Source organism: Panthera uncia, chromosome X, assembly GCF_023721935.1.
Source record: "Panthera uncia isolate 11264 chromosome X, Puncia_PCG_1.0, whole genome shotgun sequence".
Taxonomy (NCBI): Eukaryota; Metazoa; Chordata; class Mammalia; order Carnivora; family Felidae; genus Panthera; species Panthera uncia.
Window position 1 is genome coordinate 84,729,311 of NC_064817.1, and position 22,656 is coordinate 84,751,966.

Genomic DNA, 22,656 nt, shown 5'->3' on the forward strand with positions numbered 1-22,656 from the left:
AAATTAATTGACCATATATACATGAGTTTATTTCTGGGCTCTCTGTTTTCTTCCATTGTTCTATGTGTTTTTATGCCAATACCATACTGTTTTAATTACTATAGCTCTGCAATATAGTTTGAAGTCAGGGAGTGTGATGCCTCCAGCTTTCTTCTTCTTTCTCAAGATTGCTTTGACTATTCAAGATCTTTCGTGGTTCTATACAAATTTTAGAATTGTTTGCTCTATTTCTGTGAAAGATACCACAGGAATTTTGATAGGGATTGCACTGAATCTGTGTGTGTTGCTTGAGTAGTATGTACATTTAAACAATATTAATTTTTGTCTATCCATGAACGCAGAATATGTTTTCATTTATTTGTGTCTCCTTCAATTTCTTTCATTAATGTCTTACACTTTTCACTGTACAGTGTTTCACCTTCTTGGTAAACTCATTCGCTGGTATTTTATTATTTTTGATACACTTGTACATGGCATTGTTTTCTTATTTTCTCTTTCTGATAGTTCTTTAATAGTGTAAAGAAATACAACAGATTTTTTAGTGTATTAATTTTGTATCCTGCAACTTTACTAAATTTATTAGTTCTAACATTTTTTTGATGGAATCTTTAGGGGTTTCAATAACAATATCATGTCATCTACAAAAAGTGACAATTTCTTCCTCTCCAGTTTAGATGCCTTTATTTCTTTTTTGCTTAATTGCTCTGGCTAGGACTCACAATATGATGTTGAATTATTTCATTCTTATATTAAGGAAGTAACAAGGGAAACAGCATATTTTGCTCCTGTGATCTGGCTGGATTATAAGATTCTAGTATATAAGGGCATATTTACTGGGGACTCCATGGTATGCCTAAAATCTAACAGATTATTTGTATTCATAGTCAATACAAATGCCCTCATGCCTGAACAAGCCTTAGAAAGTGACAATTTGTTTATTCTAAAATCCAATTGCATAACCAGGATTTCTTTTTTTAATGTCATAGATTATTTTGGCAGTCTAGTGAAGCCTATGGACTCCTTTTCAGAATAATATTTTTAAATGTATTTGGGGTGCCTGGGTGGCTCAGTCGGTTAAGCATCCGACTTCAGCTCAGGTCATGATCTCACTCACGGTTTGTGGGTTCAAGTCCTGCGTGGGGCTCTGTGCTGGCAGCTCAGTGCCTGGAGCCTGCTTCAGATTCTGTGTCTCCCTCTCTCCCTGTCCCTCCTCAACTCATGCTCTGTCTCTCTCGCTCTCAAAAATGAATAAGCATTAAAAAAATTTAAATATATTCAATAAAGCACATTGGATTACAGTGGAAACCAATTATATTGAAATACAATCATCAATAAATATAATAAAACAAATTTGTGATATGTAATTATATATGTTTCTTTAGTAACAAATTAAATACTAGTATCTAATTCCCCTCCTCTTTTGTCTTGAAATGTTTGTTTTTGATCTGTCAATAATATAGCCACATTATCAATTATGTGTTATCCATTCATGTAGTCATTTGAAGATTCTCTTTTTTTTTTTTTTAATTTTTTTTTCAACGTTTTTTATTTATTTTTGGGACAGAGAGAGACAGAGCATGAACGGGGGAGGGGCAGAGAGAGAGGGAGACACAGAATCGGAAACAGGCTCCAGGCTCCGAGCCATCAGCCCAGAGCCCGACGCGGGGCTCGAACTCACAGACCGCGAGATCGTGACCTGGCTGAAGTCGGATACTTAACCGACTGCGCCACCCAGGCGCCCCAAAGATTCTCTTGATGATGTACTCATACATATGTATCAGTATCCCCAGTCATCCCAAGAGATATATTCTAGGTGTACACACACAAATACATGTTATATATTGTGATTATTCATAACGATCTGATATAGGTTATTTGCTAGCAAGTATAGCAAAAGACTACTTTAAATTTTCTTGCTGAGAAAATTAAAAGACCAACCATCATCCACAGATTGGGAGAAAATATTTGCAAATTATATGTATGGCAAAGGACATGTATCCAGAATATACAAAGGACCCTTACAACTTAATAATAAGAAGACAACCCAATTTGAAAATGGACAAATATTTAAATAAACATAAATATAAATTTTTCATATGACCCAGCAAATCTATTCCTACATACCTATTCAAGAAAAGTAAATTGTATGTCCACACAAAGATTTGCATGTTAATATTCATAACAGCATTATTCATAATAGCCCAAAACTGAAAAGAGCCCAATGTCTATTAACTGGTGAATGCATAAGCAAAATGGGGTATATCCATAATGGAATAGCAATATTAAATGCCAATACCAATAGAGTAAAATACTGATACATGCTACAACATGAATGAGCTTCAAAAACACTATGCTAAGTGAAAGATGCCAAACAAAAGATTACATAGTATATGATTCTGTTTATATGAAAATACCCAGAAAAGAAAAATATATAGAGTTAAAAAAGTAGATTCATGCTTGCTTGGGGTTAGGGGTGGGAATGGGGATATGACTGGATATGAAGAATCTTACCAAGGTGATGAAAATGTTCTAAAACTGGATATGGTGATAGTTGCACAACTTGGCAAATTTACTAAAAATCATTGAATTGTATACATAAAATGGGTGAATTTATGGTCACAACTTTAAGGAACGAAGTTTGTATTTCAATCAGACCTTGATTTGAATGTGGCTAAAGGCATTTGCCTATGCTCTTTGCAGAAGGGAACAGCCAGACGTATATTTCCCCCCCTTTGCATCTTCTCCACCCAAATGAGTCTCATCAGGCTTTGACTTCAAATATACTTGCTTGTATTAGAGCTACCCATGAAAGCAGATGTGGGGTAAGTGGGACGAAAAAATAAGGACCCTGACTACTTTGGGCGCATATTTTAACTGCTGGTCATGTTGGCCTATTATGGCGAGACATGAATCTTTCTAGTCTTTTCTTTAACACAATGCAGGCACATGCAGATAATAATTTATCATTAGGTATCTTATCTTTTAAGGAATGTAATGACCACTATTGTCTGAGAAAGTAAAATCCTAGAAAGTTAGAGACTATGTTTAAATAAATCTTTGTGTGCTGTGCCTCAGGCACTTAATAACCAAAACTGATTATGGATATTCTGAAACCCTAGGCTCTATCTCATTCAGATAAATTGTGCAAATATTTCACCTCAATGAAGATCATCATTCTTTTAAAAGAAGTTTACAGAAACTCATTCTTTAATCCCAGGTTTTAACATTTAGCTTTCCATCCCTTTAAATAGCACTGCTTTATAAACAAAGAGAACTCAAAAGCACCTAAAAGACCCTATCTCAAATGCTCACCAATATTCTGTTATTGGCAACTTAACTCTCACAGTGAACAAATTTTCTTATAGAGAACCACAACTTAGTTCCTTGTCAGTCTATTTGTAAGTTATTTTTCATTAATGTTAGTCAAACAAGGTACAGAGAATGCAAAGATCTAAGACCACTTGAAAGGTGAAACATCGCAAACCCAGAGGATAAACTGGACTTGAGATGAGGAGATGAGAACCATCCAATACAGATGAGAATCCGGTACAAAGAGTAAAAACAAATAAGAAATTTGCCTTCAGAAAAGTCACCTTTTGAGAACTTATCTTGAGACTCTCCTCTTCTTCTTTGCTATTTTCCACAAAATGAAAACAAAATAGCTTTACACTTCGAAAGATATTATGCAGGAGTAAACAGCAGTGAAGGAAGCAGCTCTGGACATAAGTAAGGTTAAAAAAAATATTGTCAGTGTATCTCAAGGTTTATTTTAGTCTTACCAGGGTCACTCACACTGACATAGCAGGTGACACTGTAAAACAATGAGACAGAATCTAAAATCCACAGACCAAAGCAGTGCTTGATTTTGGAGACATGCTTAAATACTTCTAAGAATTAAGGCATAATCCTTCAGTGACTTTTAAGGAGATCAAGTGATAAGATGCAGTGTTTGGGAAGTCTCCAGCTATCTAGAATGATTTGTTAATGCCTTTTCTCCCAAAGTACACTGAATACAATCAGCTAGAGTCTGAAAATAAAGGTTTTGCTGGAGGGTATGCTGCCCAAGCATAACATTTTTACAAGTGGCAAGATTCCCAGACAAATTGTTAACTAATCAAAACGTGGCATTTTCAATAAATGTAGTATTGAGCCTCAAGGTAACACATAACTAAACTTGTGTACTGGAGGAATCAGATGGAGAAGTAGGCAGAACCCTAGATCAATACTTCTGTTTACAAAGTTTAGAATTTACTTACATAGGAGCTGATGTTCTGAGTTGGGGGTGGGGGGGTCACAAGATGTTAAAAGTCAAGTATTCTGGCATCATTCTCTTTTCATAAGAGAAATCATTTCACTTCATTTTAATATTTTCTTAAAGATATATGCCGGGACAAAGTAATCCTTTTTCCTCCCATAAACTATTAGCCAATTTTATTGGGTTGCATTAAGTATGGCTCTATAAATAGTATTTAAAAACATTTTAAGTATTAAAAATACAGCCAATCATTTTATTTTTTTTTTTTTAATTTTTTTTCAACGTTTTTTATTTATTTTTGGGACAGAGAGAGACAGAGCATGAACGGGGGAGGGGCAGAGAGAGAGGGAGACACAGAATCGGAAACAGGCTCCAGGCTCCGAGCCATCAGCCCAGAGCCTGATGCGGGGCTCGAAATCACGGACCGCGAGATCGTGACCTGGCTGAAGTCGGACGCTTAACCGACTGCGCCACCCAGGCGCCCCAGCAGCCAATCATTTTAAATTGTCAAAACCCACAAAGTAAATATTTGGAATATATATTAATCTGTCATCTATATAGTGCGTAACTTTGGCTATTAACAGTTTATTAAGTAGAGCAGTGATATAGTAGTCAATAGTTGAACAACTTCATATTTGAACTTAACAGCTAACTTTATTTCTGACAGCATAAACAGCTAGTGAGGCTGGAAAACAGCAGCATCTCTGATTATTTGGGTCATTCTACCTTTGGTAAATTATCCTAGTAATTACATTTGAGGTCTCTCCACTTTCTGGGGTCCATTAAACTTTTCTTGACCAGATGTCTACAGAAATTCCTCTGCCTGCAGTTCCTAGCTGATTTGATGGATGATATCTAAACAGCCTATAAAATGTTAACTTTTAGATTTTTTTTTCTATTCTAAACACTAACTTTTAACTTTCTGATGACACAGAAAACCAGTGGAAGGAAACATCAGACAGAAATTGAACATCATTAGTGGTATTAGTTAAGTTCAGGTAGTTAAAGATCCAGATGTTGTCATCTGGTACTGTCAAAGGACTCACAAGCAAATACTTAAGCTTAACTTCCATAATTTTCAGGACGCTTTCAATTCCCACTCCTTGTGCTCTCCTCCCACTCTCAAACCTGTGTGCCAATTCATGTTCTTGTAGAGCAGGGAAAATTACATTTCTTCCGCCTTGGAGATAGATGCAGAGAAAGGCATCAGATGTCAGTCCTCTTAAGTCGTCTGGGAACACGCTGGGAAATGTGTGCCTCTTGTGTCTTCTACTTTTATTTTCTCAACCCGCTACGAAGATTTTGGGACAGAAAGACGCCTGAGTCCCAAAGGCATACGTGTGACACTGCGCTATTCCTCTCTAAGAACCCCATTAACTCCCACTAGAAACGAGAGTGATGTAAACTCTGCTTCGCAGTGCAACCTTCTGTAACCCCCTAACACAAACACAAGTGGAATGGAGAGGGGGTCAAGGGAGGAGGAGGGAAAGGGGTCAGGAGAAGAGACTCACCGCTCCTGCCAGTTCTTCGGTCAGGCACAACGTAACCAGGAGCAGCCACAACCTGAAACAGGAGGGACGGTGAGTAACATGGGCTCTCTAGGCTCCGGGGTCCTACGTCTGCCCATAGCCCCCGACCCTTTCTTGCTGCCTGCCCCCACTTTCTCTGCAATGACATAAGTACAACTACAGTCCTGGCCCGGCAAAGTAGCTCAAAGTGGGAAAGAGGGAGGGGAGCTCGGGCAGCAACAGCTCACCCAGGGTGCATGCTTGCGGCTCCTCCGGAGCTGGGTCCTGGGAGACTGCTAAGCGGCTCCACAGCCCAGGCTCATCAGGGCTCCGCTGATGCTCGGCGGCTGCTTCCTTATTCGGGAGGACGGGCTTGGGGGGCGAACTGGCTCACTTCGGAAGAAACTAAATTCAGCTTCTAGATAAGACGTGCCCCAAAGGGAAACAGTCAGCGGTGCCCGCTACAACTTGCCGCACTCAAAAGATAGTTCCATACACCAGGAGAGGAAGGAATGGAGGGGAAAGGGGCGGGGCTGTCTGTTGTCAATCATCCCCCCTACCTTGGGCAGCCGGGCGTCTTTCTCACTTTCAGGCACCTCTGCACATAACATTCGCACGCATCTCCATAGTTTTCATGCACAGACCCATAGAGACCTATAAGACTAAGATCTAAGCAACTATGCAGCATACACTTCCATAAACCACTGTTAACTATTACACATAAATAGATTTAGGGCACAGGACTGACTTCTACAAATGGGCCCCAAACTACACTTGCACACTTGGCCCAAATGCATGCAACACTCATTCTAATTGATTGTATACTAAGCTCTTGGGAGTGGCGGTGGTGGTTGTTTCTGGAATTGGAAATCTAGCCAAAGTGGAGTAGAACCTAAGGATGAGTAGGCCCCCATGAATAGGTCCAAAGCCTTGAAAGACTCCCTAGTGACAGATTCTAGGGTCTGAGATAACAGAAATGTTCTGAAGAATTCTTGGGCAAATCTCTGAAAGATCTTCCCAGGAGTCCACACAAAATATTTTCTGGGCCTGTTGGTACTTTAACCAATCTGTAGATCAGGATTACCAAAGTAATGTTCAAGTCTACTTTATTTGGGAAACATCAATGCAAATGCCATTAACTCTATATAAACGTTTCCAATTGGTGTTTGTGTTACTTTTAAAGGCAACTGCAAGAAAGTTATTTAATTCCCTGTACTAAATCCTTCTGAAACACAATCGCAATGAGAATCAATACCTTTTACGTTGGTTCAATATAAAAGGTAAAAATTATGGAATTTAGCGATGCAGTTAAATAAAAATATATGACTATATTACAATAACATCCAACCATACGATAATTACTAATATCTACTGAATGCGCCTCAATCTTAGATGTATATAACACGCATAAAGTCTTCACATACATGCATGTTCATTTTCTTAATTCTTCGGTTATAAGAATATATTTAATTATATAGATATACTTATATAGTTCTAATATTTTCACATATTCTGTTGTATGTAGAAACTGTCTTGCGAGCAGGTGTAAGGTAAAGAGCACCAGCAGCCCTGGGAGCGGCGACCAAAATTTCTTTCTAACCATTAACAATAAAAAGCACACTTCCTCCAAGATTCATCCGCGAAAAAAAAATAGTCCCAGCTAAGGTCTACTTGTAATTGGCTTTGGGGATCTCACCAATGAGAGTGGGACTGGGCAGGGAAGAGTAATGCCAAAGGAAGGTGCAAGTGAACAAATAGAAAAGCTTCCCGGTTGGACTTTCGGTGCTCGGCCAACTGGCCTGGAAGTTTCCCTCCCCCAAATAACTGAGCGTCACTCCCTCGCAGGTTGCTGGTGCAGGCTAAAACTGGGGCGGAGTGATCCTCAAATTCCCCAGGGCTGGTGGGGAGGGGGCGGTGCGGGAGGAGAGAGGGAGGAAAGTAGAGCTGTGGGACCTGCGTGAAGAAAAAGTTTGCAAGTCCGGACAGAAGGGAAAAGTGCTCCCGAGAGATCGGCTTTGGGGAGGGGAGGGGGGAGGGAAGAAGAGCTTCTCCTTTCCCCCCCCCCCAATTTAAAAAAATATTTATTATTATTTATTATTATTATTTTTTTTTACCCCCGCTCAACTCTTAAAAAGCTTTCGTCTCACCTAAGCCCACGGGCACAATTGGGACACCCTTGCTGTCCCTCTCCGACTCCAGCTCTCTCCCCATAAACCCTCAAGATTATGTCAGTCGGTCCGAGCTAGCCAGGGATCTCGTGCGGGTGCTGAAGGAGCTGCGGGAGCCGGAGAAGAATGCAACTGCGTGGAATCAGCCTGGCTGCCGGCTTGTTCTTACTGGCCCTCAGTCTTTGGGGGCAGCCTGCAGAGGCTGCGGTAAGTCCTTCGATCTACCTCCCCCCCTCCATGCACTCCCCCCTCCCCCGTCACCTCACTCTCCCGCAGAAATTACTTTTTTGTCCCTTTACCTTCCTTTCTCCTCGGCCTTGGCTAGGGAATTCCAGTCTGCCCTCACTTGTTTAGGAAAACAAAAAACAAACATTATTTACAACGCTGGTAACTCCAGCCTTCTTCAGCCCAGGGGGAGAGGTTTACGTTTAAAAATGGGGCTGCTTGCTTTCCTGCAGCTAGCCGCTCGGGGGTCGGAGCGGGGCCGGGGTTGGGGGACGCCGGTGAACAGATCGCCAGGCTCTGGAGGGTATTTGAAACTTTTCCTCCCCACCCTACGCCCTCGGGGGTTTCCCTGTCTGCCGGCTAACCTTTACACTAGTTGTGCCCAACCCACGCACTCTTTAAACTTGGGCTGTAGTATTAATATTTAGGCTTTTCCGAATCCAGCTGCCATCAAAGTGCTGAGCGCGCCCAGGAAGTGCTTCCCTTTTGCCCCTTCCTTAAGCAGCACGAATCTGCCTTCTCTGGCCGGGAAAGCCTCTGTAGAGACCTCGTTCCCCTTTTGACATTCTTACTGTAAAAGCTCAGGTAACACACCAGAGAAGGAGATCCAGACGGATGGCCTTAGGCTTCAGGTCTTTTTTGCGTCTTTTTTTTTTTTTTTTTTTTTTTTTTAAATTTTAAGTTTTGGGTTTCTGTTTGTTGTTTACTTAAAAAAAAAAAAAAACTAAGGCACCTAAACAAATGGAGAATTTGCCCATCACCTGTTTAAAGGAAAGGAATTCTCTTTTTCCCCCCGAGAATAAGTGTTCTGGTTTAAAGGACAGTGAAGGAGGATGCTCATGTGAAATGACAGAGAGAAAAGTTCCACTTAGTTTTTAGGAATGGAGAATTAAAACCCCAATATATCTCCTAGAAGGATCTCTGGGTAGTCCCACCCACTCTCTTTCTGGGGAAGAGGCAGATGTGTAGGAATGAATGGCCTTGTTAAAGAAGTGTTCTCCAGCCTGAAGCCATCATCCTTCATTTCACTTAACCTCTAAAGAATTAAGTACGTGAAAGATTATTTAAAAGTTATATTTGAGTGATCATTAATGTGAGAGAATGGCTTAGGCCTTCACGTGGTTGAGTGACTTGGCACTTTTTTATATATGCAGCTGCTATGTTAGGGCTTATCTGGGTCCACTTTTAAGTTAGCTGTCTGGTTTCTCTATACACTCAGCATACCTTACATTACATTGTCCTTCTTTTATCCTCCAGAAAATGTGTACTCAAGGTATGAAAACTAACTTTCATATTACTCTAAGCACAGCATAATTATGATAGCAAATCTGCTGAAAACCCATGAATATCAAGTATTTGTAACTACATTTGTAATTTTGCCTCCAAAACAATTATATGATTTAAAATTGCTTTTTGGATGCAGAGCATCTCAATGGGGTAAGGTTTTGCCACTCGATAGTGCTTATAGACGTTTAGATAAAACAATTGTGTTGAAAATAGTTACCTTTAAAAACATGGTGCTTACTGCTTATGGCATTTGGCCAGGGGCAAAGATTTTGTGGATGTTTGATTAAATATTTCGAATTTTTTATGTGACATTGCTATTAGTAAATGTGTACCAGATACCAGTTGTACAGGTATGTATAACAATACTATACATCAATTTGTATTAGATCAATTTATATTAAAAGTGAGATCTCTTTTTATGGTTGACAAAACTTGGGAGCAAGCTTGTTTTCTTGGACTCTTTAATGGTTGAGTGTTCATGAAGTAGTTACAGAAGATACCGTGCAGTTTTTTCCTTTTTCTTTCTATGTAATTTTAAAAGAGCATTTTTGTATCCCATTTCTCTGTCATTAGGACACCGTGCCTGTAATAAAGCCAGGGGTTTGGTTTTTCTGCTTCACACATCAATATCCTAGTTAGATGAAATGTTTTAATCATCTCAAAGATCTGAATGGTATCTTCTCTCCATATTAGTGCAGGGATATTGGTGACCTTCTCCAGAGTAAACTGGATGGTTCTGGGGCTGACTGATTATTGGCTTCAGTAGTCTAGTATTGGGACTTTTATATCAGGAAGACCATTGATAACCTAAATTGCTTTCATTTTTCATAGTTAAGTGATTTACCTCTGAAGTCATGCCAAATTGGGATATCACAAGTATGTGGAAGATTTTTTTTAAGTAGAGTGTTTATTAGGTGGAATAGAGTAACTTTTATGTTACTTACCTAGCAGTAAGAGAAAAAGGCAGGTTTAGATCGCAATGGTCATTTGTAGTGGTGAAAATAACATATTTTTATGCAAAGGTAATTATACCTGTATTTATTCACTGTCAGTAGGATACGCACTTAGATTTATGGATAGTGAGTTTTTTGTGCAGTAGAGTGGATAGGTTTCTCTAATTTAAACGGACCATCTCTCTTGTGACCAGTGGCAACAACTCATTAAGGGTGGTATTGTGGTTTGTGACCAGGAACAGTTTTTCCTGTGAAGTATGCAATGAATTAACTGCTCCATAGGAAGAATTTATTGACACTGTTTCCGTAGCGTACATTTTTGAGTGTTTACTATGTGCCAAGCACTGTGCTAATATGGTAATGTACATTATCATATTTAATCTTCACAACAGACCTATGAGGTGTATATCATTGTTATCCCCACTTTACAGATCAAGAATCTATGGATCATAGAGGTTAAGTATCTTGCAAAAAGTCACAGAGTTATTAAGTTGGGGAGCTGGAAATGTGAATTGAGACACCTTGACTCCAAATCCTTTACCCTCAATCACTGTACTATATTGCCTCTTTTGTATGTGGTGTGTAGAGATTTATTTGCTCTTCAGAGTGTTTGGATCTCTGCTACTTTTTTTCTTTTTTTTTGGTGGTGGAGACACAAGAGTTGAAATGGAAATGATAATGGGGATTACATCTCTTCCTGCTGATGTTGGGAGAAGTAGCATGGCATAATGGAAAGAGCTTTGGAGGTAGAATAAAAGATCATAATAGAGATCAGTTTGATCTCCATATGTATGTCTACATATAGAGAGATAATTTAAAAGCAATATAGAAGCAATTGCTTGATGCAGGTTGTATGATTTTATACAATCACATTTTTATATTAACTAACTTAAGTTAGATTTCTAAAACAACTATAATTTGTGGTGGATGATTATTTTGAGGAAAGATTTGCTTTATCCTTCTTTTAATTAGTTTTCCATAATTTTAAATATACTGAACTTTTCAGGAGCATGTCTATTGTGATAAAACAGGGTATGTGTATATGGTGGCACTCTGCTTAATATGCCCAATTCACATATGTTGTTTTTACCAATTTACTTACCCATCATATCCAATTGTATTTACTCAACTATCTATACAACTTTAGTCTTGTGTATATATTTATATATGTACCTGTCCTTTGTGTAAGAGTGTGTACATTTTTTTTCTGTTTTTATTTGGCTTTTGATGTTTGTATATACAACACATAAGACTCTTTACTTGAGTTAACCTTTTTTTTAACTTTTTGATGTTGTTGATACAGTATTTATTTATTTAATATAATTTATTGTCAAATTGGCTTCCATACAAAACCCAGTGCTCATCTCAACAAGTGCCCTCCTCAGTGCCCATCACCCACTTTCCCCTCTCCCTCACCCCCCATCAACCCCTCAGTTTGTTCTCTGTATTTAAGAGTCTCTTATGGTTTGCCTCCCTTCCTCTCTGTAACTTTTTTTCCCCTTCCCCTCCCCCCATGGTCTTCTGTTAAGTTTCTCAAGATCCAACCTTGATAACTTGATTCATGTTATGTCTGCCAGGTTTATATGCCATAAAGTCACTATTTTGTCCTTTTCGTAATTACAGAGTAAGCAGATCTTGTGAGACTGTTTGGGGTGATACTATGAAACAATGTAAATATCCTGTTTCTCATCATACTTTTGCCTGCTAATTTTAGCATCTATTGAGGATTCTAGCCTGAATAATTATTACTCTGACATTTGCCAAATGGTGATTTTCAGGTTTTAACATTTTCTGCATTTAATAATTGAATTCTAATGTAACAGAACTTTATGTTCTCTGCTATTTATTTATTATCTATTTATTCAGTTATTTAAGGTAGTATGGAATTATGGATATTTGTTTATTCTATGAGTTATAATGAATTTTGCTAATTTTTTTGGCTGAAATTACCCCATTTTTGGCTAACAGGAGCCTCTTCTAGTTGGCTCCTGTGTCCTTTCAGTGTGTCCCTATCGTTTTTTGAGCATTGCCTTACATTCTGGTACCATAAGATGTTCCAGCCTCATTTTTCTACTTTCTCTGCCCCAGCCTTGGAATCAGCTGTTTCTCCAAGGAGCTTTGATTCTTTTATTGGATAATGGTATTTAGAGATCAATGTCTGGGTGCTTGGTGTGCTCATTGCTATTGAGGTGTCATTGCATCTATGTCTTCTCAGCAGACAAAACATAGATACATACCCACGTCTATATCTTATTTTTTTACAACCTATCTTTGTATATATATGATTAAACAACATGAATTTGTACTTACATCACTGATTCCAGTCCAAGACCACAGAATAAAAACACATCTTTGATGTTTTGGAATCTCACTGCTTTCTGGTATCTTTCCTCAGACATGTTTGATGGGCTTTGGAGAGGTCTTGTACAGTCTTTAAAAGCTTGGCCTCTGGAGTCAAATTCCTTTATTGGCAAAAGGGTGTGAGTGGTACCTATGTCACAGATTGTTTTGAGGATAGAATGAGAAGAGGTATGTAAAGTATTTAGAATAATACTTGGCAAATAATGAATAAATTAAAGATTTCATTATTGTCATTACAAACTATTGACTTGCCATTTCTTATTGCATTAACTCTCAAATTTTCTGCCTGATTTTCAGGATCTAACATTATCTTTCTCCCCATCCAACCTTATTTTTCATTACATTTTATAATATATGTTCTCCATTGTAGCCTAGGTCAGCTTTTCTATAATCCCTTGATTACTACATACATATTTTGCCTCTCCATTTTTATTAGAGTCCTATCGATCTAAATCTTTACTCAGTTTCAATGTGATGTTTATATTCATCCAGCAGATATTTATTCAGCAACTTACAAGTATTTAACAATTGTATTTATGTTGTTTTATTTCCACACTCTTGGATATGTACTGTTCACAAAATCAGTTTGTGCTAGACACTGTGGATAAAACTAAAGAAGATAGACAAGTTTCTGGCCTTCATGGAGTTTACATGCTAGTGAGAATAAATAGTCTTTCTCTTAAACTTTCCCTTACTATTATATACCAATGACTGATTTTACACTTCTTTGAACACTTGCAGTATTTATGCTCTTCCTGTCTAGTATCCAAATGTATTTGGTCTTACAAGTATTTTGGTTCATGGGATTTTATCTGTTCTCCCTATTAAATCATAAGCAAGAACTGTATATCTGTTCATTTGTTCAACCAGTTTCCATGTTGGTTCTGTCTTATAGCAAAAGTAATACATGTTCAGTATGGGAAACTTGAAAAATACAGAAAATTATAAACAAAATAAAAACATGTCCACATTTCTACCAATAGCATAGAAATAACCTCTATTGTTGTTTTGATGATTTTCCTTATGTATCTAATCTTTTCTTAAAAGAGTATATTGGTTAAAATTTTTAAAAGCTGGAATTACTTTATATATAGTTTTATAACTTAATGCTTTTTTCACTTATCAAGCATTTCCCCATGTTATTAAAATTCTTCCTTTAAAGATATTAGTTTTAAATGGCTGTATACAATTTATATGCATACACACCACAATTAATTTACCTATTCACTTTTATAGAATATATATGTATATTTTTAAGTTTATTTATTTATTTTGAGAGAGAGAGAGTGCAGGCAGGGGAGGGGCAGAAGGAAAGGGAGAGAGAGAATCCCAAGCAGGCTCCCTGCCCTCCGGCACAGAGCCCAACATACGGCTTTATCCCATGAACTGTGCGGTCATGACCTGAGCCAAAATCAAGAGTCTCATGCTTAACTGACTGAGCCACCCGTGTACCCCTATATAATACTTTCTAAATACTTATGTATTTATTTTGAGACAGAGGGGGAGAGTGGCTGTGTATGCATGCATGCGGGAGAGGGGCTGAGATAAAGAGTCCCAAGCAGCCTAGTGCTATCAGCACAGAGCCGGACTCTTTGGGGTATGATCTCAACAACCATGAGATCATGATCTGAGCCAAAATCAAGAGTTGGAAGCTTAACCGACTGAGCCACCCAGGCACCCCAGAATATTTTTTAAAGATTTTTTAAAAGTAATCTTGCCATTTGGAACTATATGGATGGAACTAGAGGGTATTATGCTAAGCAAAATTAGTCAGACAAAGACAAATATCATATGACTTCACTCATATGAGGAATTTAAGATACAAAACAGATGAACATAAGGGAAGGGAAGCAAAAATAATATAAAAACAGGGAGGGGGACAAAACATAAGAGACTCTTAAATACAGAGAACAAACAGGGTTGCTGGAGGGATTGTGGGAGGGGGGATAGGCTAAATGGGTAAGGGGCATTAAGGAATCTACTCCTGAAATCATTGTTGCACTATATGCTAACTAACCTGTAAATTAAAAGGAAAAAAAAATCTCTACACCCAATGTGGGGCTCAAACTCACAACCCTGAAGATCAAGAATCGCATGTTCTACTGACTGAGCCAGACAGGTACCCGTATAGAATATATCTTTAAATATCAAGTTTTTAAAGCCATTGTAAGAAAAACTGCAGTGAACAATTCTTATTCCATATTTTGTATTATTTTTTTAGTATTTCCTCCTTTATGGGGAGTTAGTGGGTTAGAGGCCATAAGTATTTTCAGAGTCTTTGGTATATATAGTAGACTCTGACATTTAGAAAGATGACATTAACAGATAAATTATGATAGCTAACTTTTTTTTAGTAGTTCCTGTGTTATACCCTATTAGATAGGTAATACTCTTTCCATTTTTATGTACAAGGAATCTGAGGCCCACAAGGTAGTTAAATAACTTGTCTAAGGTCATGCAGTTGGTAAGTGATTGGGCCAAGATTTGAACTGGAATGGTCTGGCTCTAGAACCTGCTCATGAGATTTTCCTCAGTTCCTATTTAATACATTATAGATAATACAGAAAAGTAAAGTCATGTTGAAAAGTTGAATAATTCCCACTGCCTTGCCCATAGTCCTGTCCTGCGGTTGGTCACTTAACTTGATTTTAAAGATACACTCACCACTGACCCATCCTTTGATAACTCTTTACTATAATTGCCTAGGCCATCCATCTTCAAGGGCCTAAATTTTAATTTTGTGAACCATACATTCCTCTACATCTCTCCCCTGGACAGAAGGTGGAGCCTGCCCTCCATGAATAAATCCCCTACTGACTTCTTCCTAGCCATAGCAAGGGTATAACATACCTCAAACCCATTGATATCCCTCCTTCCCTAAGAGAATTTTGGAATGAGACTGAAATGGAAGCCCCTTCTGCTCTCCCTCCCCACCCTCTTCACCAGCCCTGACCCGTAGCTGCCAATGATGTGTGCACTTCAATGGCCGTGTCTTTGTCTAGTTCTGTCCCTTGCTTTCATCTTTCCCTTAGTGTTACTCCAGGACCTTTTCCCCCATTAATTGCTAATCTATTTTTCCCACTTTGGGTTGATGCTATTCCAGCCCCCATCTCCTCTTTTAGAAACAAACTTGTAAGTATATATGAGATCAGAGGTCCCCCATCCATTTTGTACCACTCCCACTTTACCTTCTTGTGTTTCCTCACTAGCTAAGAGACTTTATTGCCTTTATGCCAGCCTTGTAGCTTGTGCAATTCAAATGTATTCCTCTGTAAAATCACAAACTGTTATGCATTATGGCTTTTCCAGGTGGCATTTGAATAGCTAAACTTTAAGCTTCCGAATGATAGAGATCTGCTCTTGCCAAATTACTTTCCAGAATGGTTTTACCAATTATACTCCTATCAGTAGTGTGTAAGAGTGCCTATGAGACAACCTTAATCATTTTTTTTCTATCTAGTAGAGTGACTATGGAATTGATGCTCAATTGATTGCCAGTTGGTTGGTTGATTTGGTCCTATCCTCTAATGATTTTCTTTTTAAAGTGTAATGATTCCATTATCTCATCCCCTTCTGACAATAGCAACTATGGAACAGAAGTAATTTTTGAAAATATATTCTCTCTAATTAACATTATAAATGAACCACCCAGCCACTTAACTAAATCTTGATTACAAAGATTTGTTTTTAATAGCAGTATTTCTTGAGGATTTTGGAGCGGTATCTTTAGTGTGATCTCTGATACATAGGCTCCTTTAATTTTAAGAAACCAGATTCTCATTTTATGCATCAATGCTTGAGTTTATTTACCTTCATAATCTATCCAGGTCCAACTGCCCTTTGTTCCTTTAGCAGCTTCTGCTGGCCTTTAACCAAAAGTGTAGTCTGCAATGGTACTTGCTGCCCTGTTGAAACGAGAATCTTAAATCCCTTGCTATTTGCTAACCAAAGCCAACCAAAGGCAAATGTTATAAAGGAAACAAGCTTTCGCTAAATTTAATTTTTAACTTACTTTTTAATTTTACTGAATCCGATGTAAACATTACATTTACTTATTAACTTGGTGACTTAAGCACCATTTATGAGCAAGTGCTAGTCAGGTTAATGGAATTGGTTTTATGACAGTGAGTACTAAAATAGGACTGTAAGAAATTCTGTTGGCATTTATATCATCTTATAATTCAGTCAAATAACACTCTTCCTATATGTTATGAGAAATGGCTGATTTGCATCCAGAATTTCTTATAGTATATATGACATTAATGGGATAGGGAAGGAGATTTTGGAACTTTGGGAGGGAAATGGTACTAAGAATCGGACACTAGTGAGATTGTTTAGTGTATTCTGCATTTTGAGCTCTCTAGGACTTTGCTAAAGGAAGAGAGGTCCTTCTTGGTCCATAATCTCATCTTTTAATTGATGTTGTAAAACATTTCTGTATATGAAGGATAGACATAATAGTGTCTGTTTATATCAGATAAGGGTTTTTCTGTTCCAAGTGGTAGAAAACACCAGTTCAATGGTCTCAACAATAAAGACAAATTTTAGCTCACTTAACAAGAAGTTTTGAAGTAGAATATCTCCGAGGTTAATTAATTCAGCCAAATAATGACCTAGGTTCTTTCCATTTTCTGTTTTGCCATACTGTGCCTATCAGCTTACTCAATTCAGATTAGTGCCCTTCATACTAGCAGGATGGCTGCTGCAGTTCCAGAAATCACATGCAGACACCACAATGGCCAGTAAAGAAGAGTATGAACTGTTTGTTCATTTGTGTCCTTTTTTTCAGTACTGAAAACTTTCTCAAGTGTCCCATACCTCCACTCTGAAAACACCTCTTATATCTCATTGGTTAGAATTGTTTTATATGTATATATTTATACCAGTACATTGGCAAATGAAGGACCATAAAAGTAGAGTTAGACCAGTGACTTAACCACCCCCCTCCCCAAAAGCACATTGGTGCCTGGAAAAGTTGGAGAGTGGGGAAATCTGAATGAAATCAAGGTTAGTTTAGGAAGGAAGAAATAGGTCGTGTTCCATGACCTCATGAGCATGTCCTCATGAGCATGACCTCATGAGCATGTCCTTACAAATAGCAGATTTGTAAGAAATTGATTTATTTGTTAAATGTAAGATGTATCACTTAATAGAGAAACTAATGTTTTGTAGAGTTGTACAAATGGAAGATGGTGACTATTTACATAATTATAGACATTTTAGAGCTAGAGGTACATTTAAAGATCTTTCAGGTCAGTGGTTTCAAAGTGTGCCTTTTTCACTGTGTTGGCATTTGCGCTGATGGTGGGTAAAACTGCTAGAGCAGTGTACCAAATTGTCCTAGTAGTTGTATTCTTCATATTATCAGGGGATAAAAAGCCAATTTTACTTAAGAATCGTCTCAGTGTAGCATTAATTTTATTAAGTCTTGACCCTTAGGTGCACATGTTTTTAACATACTGTATGACAAAATGGGAAGTACACACAACACTTCTGTATGTTGAAGTAAGGTCGTTGTTTTTAGGGAAAGCACGTGTGCAGTTGATTCAGTTGTGGCTCAAACTAGCTGATCTTTGCATGGAACACATTTTTATTGAAAGAACAACTGAGACTAACTGTTGTTATTCAGACTTGGGTATTTGGCAGGCATTTTCTCGAAAATGAGCAAAGTGACTCTATCACTTAAAGGAAAATTACTGTCAGTATTTGCTGCCAATAAACAAATTTGAACTTTTCAAGTAAGAATTGGAATTTTGGAAAACTTGAATCTGCCACTATGAGCTTGACAGCTTTCAAAATCTTAGCCTTTTCTAATGAGATTAGTAACTATATTAATGTATATGATTTTTTTTGATATTGTATAATGAAATGTGTTAACATTCTTAAGTTGTGTAAATCTCAGTGGACCAGTATTTTCCAAATGACTAATGCATGATGTTACCATATCATGCATGGATAAAAGATCCATTCAGAGGCAAGATAGATCAATGAGTTTTAGTGTAACTGAGTACAAATAGTTAATTGATAAGGATTCAGATTCTGTGTTGCAACTAACCTTAGACTCTACCACTTACAGAGCTTTGGCATTGTATCAAAGAATATCCACGATTATCTTAAAAGGCTATTAAAATACTCAAATGTATAACTTTATGAAGCCAGATTTTCTTCATATATTTCAACCAAAACAACATATTGCAATGGAATGAATGTAGAAGCAGATATGGAGATCCCAACTATTTCAACCAAAACAACATATTGAGTGAGACAGAGTGAATGCAGAAGCAGATATGAGGAAGCTGGCTTCTATCAAGGCAGACATTAAAGAGATTTGCCAAAAATATGTAAAACAATCTAAACAATCCTTCTTCATACTTTTTTTTTGTACTTTTGGAAAATGTAATTCATTTTCATAAAAATGTATAACATGTTAACATGTAATTGGTTCATTATTGTTCATTTTAAATGAATGAATAAATAATTATTTTAAATATTTCTCAGTTTTATTTAATTTTTAGTTTTTACTCAGTTTTTTTATATGGTACATATTGTTAGATATAACCCACCTAAACAAAAGCTCTTGGGGTTCTCAATGATTTTTAAGGGAGTAAGAGGGTCTTCAGACCAAAAAGTTTGAAAACCACTACAGAGACCAACTCCATCATCTTTACAGGAAAGCGAAATATTGATGAGGGATGTGGCTAGTTGCAGAAGCAGAGCAGGAATCTTATTCTCATCCTCTTTCCAGGATACCACTTTGGTTTAGGGATTGGTGAGCTGATAATATGACTTTGTAATTTTATTTATCCTAGTAGACACAATAAATCTAGCAAATACAAAATGATGATACTAGATTGGACTTGTGTCTTTCCTACCATCTTCAGTCCAATTGTCAAGTCAGAAATTTTCTCACTATATGAACCGAAGCAGAGGAGACTGATGAAGAAAGATAATCAGAGTTATTTTTAGATACTAAATTGGAAAATCCATGAAACCAGGGTCTTTGTCTTATATATCTTTGTATTCACCACAGTATATAGACTGTATTCACACAGTATATAGACAGTATATAGACTGGTTCTTTGTATATAGTTGGTTCTCAGTAGTTAGTTGTTGAATGAATTTTGAATTTGAGGGGGGTAGATTTAGATAGCACCAGAGACCAGACAAGACTGAGAATCAATGGATTAAATTACAGGAACTCTTGATACCAATAATTTTCTAACAATTAAGCTATTTAATAATGGAAATGTCCTATTACTAAAATTGCTCAAATAGGGAATGTATGCTACCTTGTCAGCAATACCTATGAAGTTTCTTTTAATTCTAAAAATCTATTTTACTGGTTGTAAGAAGGAAAAGCTCTTTTATTGAGCTCAAATCTGCCTCTCTGTAGTTTTGAAGCAACTTTGAGGTATAACTGACATACAGTAAAGTGCACATATTTAAAGTATACAATTTCAGGAGTTGTGACCTATGTAATGCCTGTGAAATTGGCACATTAAAAATAAGGAACATATATATCACCCCAAAAGATTTCCATGCCTTCCTGTGGTCCCTTCCTCCCTTCCCAAATCCATCTTCCACCACCAAGTAACCACTGATCTGCTTTCTTACATTTGTTTCATTTTCTAGAGTTTATTTAAATGGAGTCATATGGTATGTATACTTTGTTCTATCTTCTTTCTCTCAGCATTTGAGAGTCATCCATGTTGTGATGTGTCTCCATAGCTCATTATTTTCTTGCTATGTAGTTAGTATTCCATCGTATGGAGATGCCATATTTTGTTTTTCCATTTACCTGTTAATGGACATTTGGTTTGTTTCCAGTTTGTGGCTATTACAGGTAAAGCTGCTGTGAACATTTTAATATTTGCACTTCAACTGTTACTTTATTGAAGTGTAATTTACAAAAAGTGATATTCACCCATCTTAGGTGAACAGCTCCATTGTTTTTTAACAGTTGTATACACAGTAACCACAATCAGGTCAAGATGTAGAACTGTTCCATTACCCCAAGCTCACTCATGCCCCTTTCCTTTCAGTACCTTTTGTGTCTTCTCTAAGAAATCTTAAAACTCCAAGGTTGCAATAATATTATATGTTTTCTTCTAGAATCTTTATAGTTTCAGATTTTTAGATTGATATTTTTATCCTAAGATACTACTAATTTTTTCCTTTTTTCTAGGGTTTGAGGTACATATTATAAAATTCACCTATTTTATGAGTGCATTCTGTGCGTTTTGATAGATCCATACAACAGTGTAAGTGTAATCTACGATATAGAACAGCATCGTTAAATTTATTCTTTAGTTCTAGTAGTTACTTTGTATTTTCCATGTACATGATTATACTATCTGCAAAGAAAGAGAGTTCCACTTTTTCCTTTTCAATTCCTATGCCTTTTTGTGCTGGCTGCTTTATTTGAACTGGCTAGAACCTCCAGTACAAGTTTAATAGAAGTGGTAACAGAAGACATCCATTTTGGTACTGTGTCTTTTGGGGAAGATATTCAGTATTTCGCCCTTATGTTTGTTAGCTTTAAGTTTTTCATAGTTACAGATTGAGGAGGCCCTTTTCCATTCCTATTTCCTTAGACTAAAAATATAGTGTTAAATTTCATCAAGAAATAACTGGCACCTATTTAAATGATCATATTGTCAGGAGCTCGGCTGAGCTCCTAAATCTGAGTAGCCAACTAAAACAAGCCAAAATGAAAGTAACAGTCAAGTCTTTAATTGCTTACTATGATTGTATAAGCAAGAGACTAAACCAAGGAAAGGGCTGACTCCCCGTCCCTCCTATTTACATTTTTCTCAACACAGTGATTCCAGGTCCTTTGGATAAGCACAGACTTGGGGTAGGTCATCTCACTGATGAAGAAGCCCCAAACAAAAAGCTCCCAGGGTTTTATGGACCTAGGGGCCCAGAGGCAGAAGAAGAGAAAGACTAGGAGTGGAAAAGTACCAAGTACTGAGTCAGAATGGAGAAAAGTGTCTTCAGTTTCCCCCCACTTCCTCTGCTACGAATGTTGCAACAAATCTTTGTGTGGACATGTGCTTTTGTTTTCTTGGACAAATATCAAGTAATGGAATTACTGGGTTATCATAACTCTATTTTTAATTGTACAAGAAACTTATAAATTGTTTTCCAAAGTGGTTGTACCATTGTACATTCCACCAGTATATGAAAGTTCTAGTTATTCCTCATCCTTGCCTGTATTTGCTATTATTATAGTAACCCTTTTTTTAATGTTTATTTTTGAGAGAGAGACAATGTGTGAACAAGGTAGGGGCAGAGAGAGAAAGGGAGACAGAGGATCTGAAGTGGGCTCCATGCTGAGAATGGAGAGCAGAGAGCCCCATGTAAGGCTGGAGCTCAAACTCATGGAACTGTGAGATCATGACCTGAGCCACCTAGGTGCCCCAGTTACTCTTTAATTGTAACCATTTTGATATCTGAGTTTTGTAATCACGTAGTAGTTTTCTTATAGTTGTCTTTTTATTTATATTTAGTAAAATTTACTATCTTTGGTGTACTATTCTATGAGTTTTGATAGAAGCATATGATCTTGTAACCACTGCCGTAATCAAGATTCAGAACAGTTTCATCATTTCAAAATATGAAATGCTTCCCTTTTATAATTAGCCCCCTCCCCCCAGCCTACCCACAGTTCCTGGCAATTACTCATCTATTTTGTCTTTGTATAATTTTACCTTTTCATAATGTCATAGATTGAATCATTCAGTATGTAACCTTTTGAGTCTAGCTTTTTTTTTCTCTTTAACATAATACATTTGTGATTCATCCATGTAATGTGCTTCAGTAGGCCATTTCTTTTTTGTTTTCTCATAGCTGAGTATTAAGAGCTTTATATATTCTGGATTCAACATTTTGTCTAA

General features: G+C 37.2%; 2 protein-coding genes across 2 annotated transcripts in view; one reads left to right on the forward strand and one right to left on the reverse strand.

Moving 5' to 3' along the window:
• COL4A6 (collagen type IV alpha 6 chain) overlaps nucleotides 1-6,253 on the reverse strand; it is a 279,535-nt gene extending 273,282 nt beyond the window's left edge. The window contains exons 1-2 of the mRNA XM_049644164.1: nucleotides 6,012-6,253; nucleotides 5,767-5,818 (exon numbers count right to left, since the gene is read on the reverse strand). Of these exons, the coding sequence (XP_049500121.1) occupies nucleotides 5,767-5,818; nucleotides 6,012-6,022 (63 nt within the window). The 5' untranslated portion in view covers nucleotides 6,023-6,253. The remainder of the gene's footprint in view (nucleotides 1-5,766; nucleotides 5,819-6,011) is intronic.
• A 1,439-nt stretch (nucleotides 6,254-7,692) lies between these two features.
• COL4A5 (collagen type IV alpha 5 chain) overlaps nucleotides 7,693-22,656 on the forward strand; it is a 237,673-nt gene continuing 222,709 nt past the window's right edge. Inside the window, exon 1 of the mRNA XM_049644165.1 lies at nucleotides 7,693-8,138. Within this exon, the coding sequence (XP_049500122.1) occupies nucleotides 8,058-8,138 (81 nt within the window). The 5' untranslated portion in view covers nucleotides 7,693-8,057. The remainder of the gene's footprint in view (nucleotides 8,139-22,656) is intronic.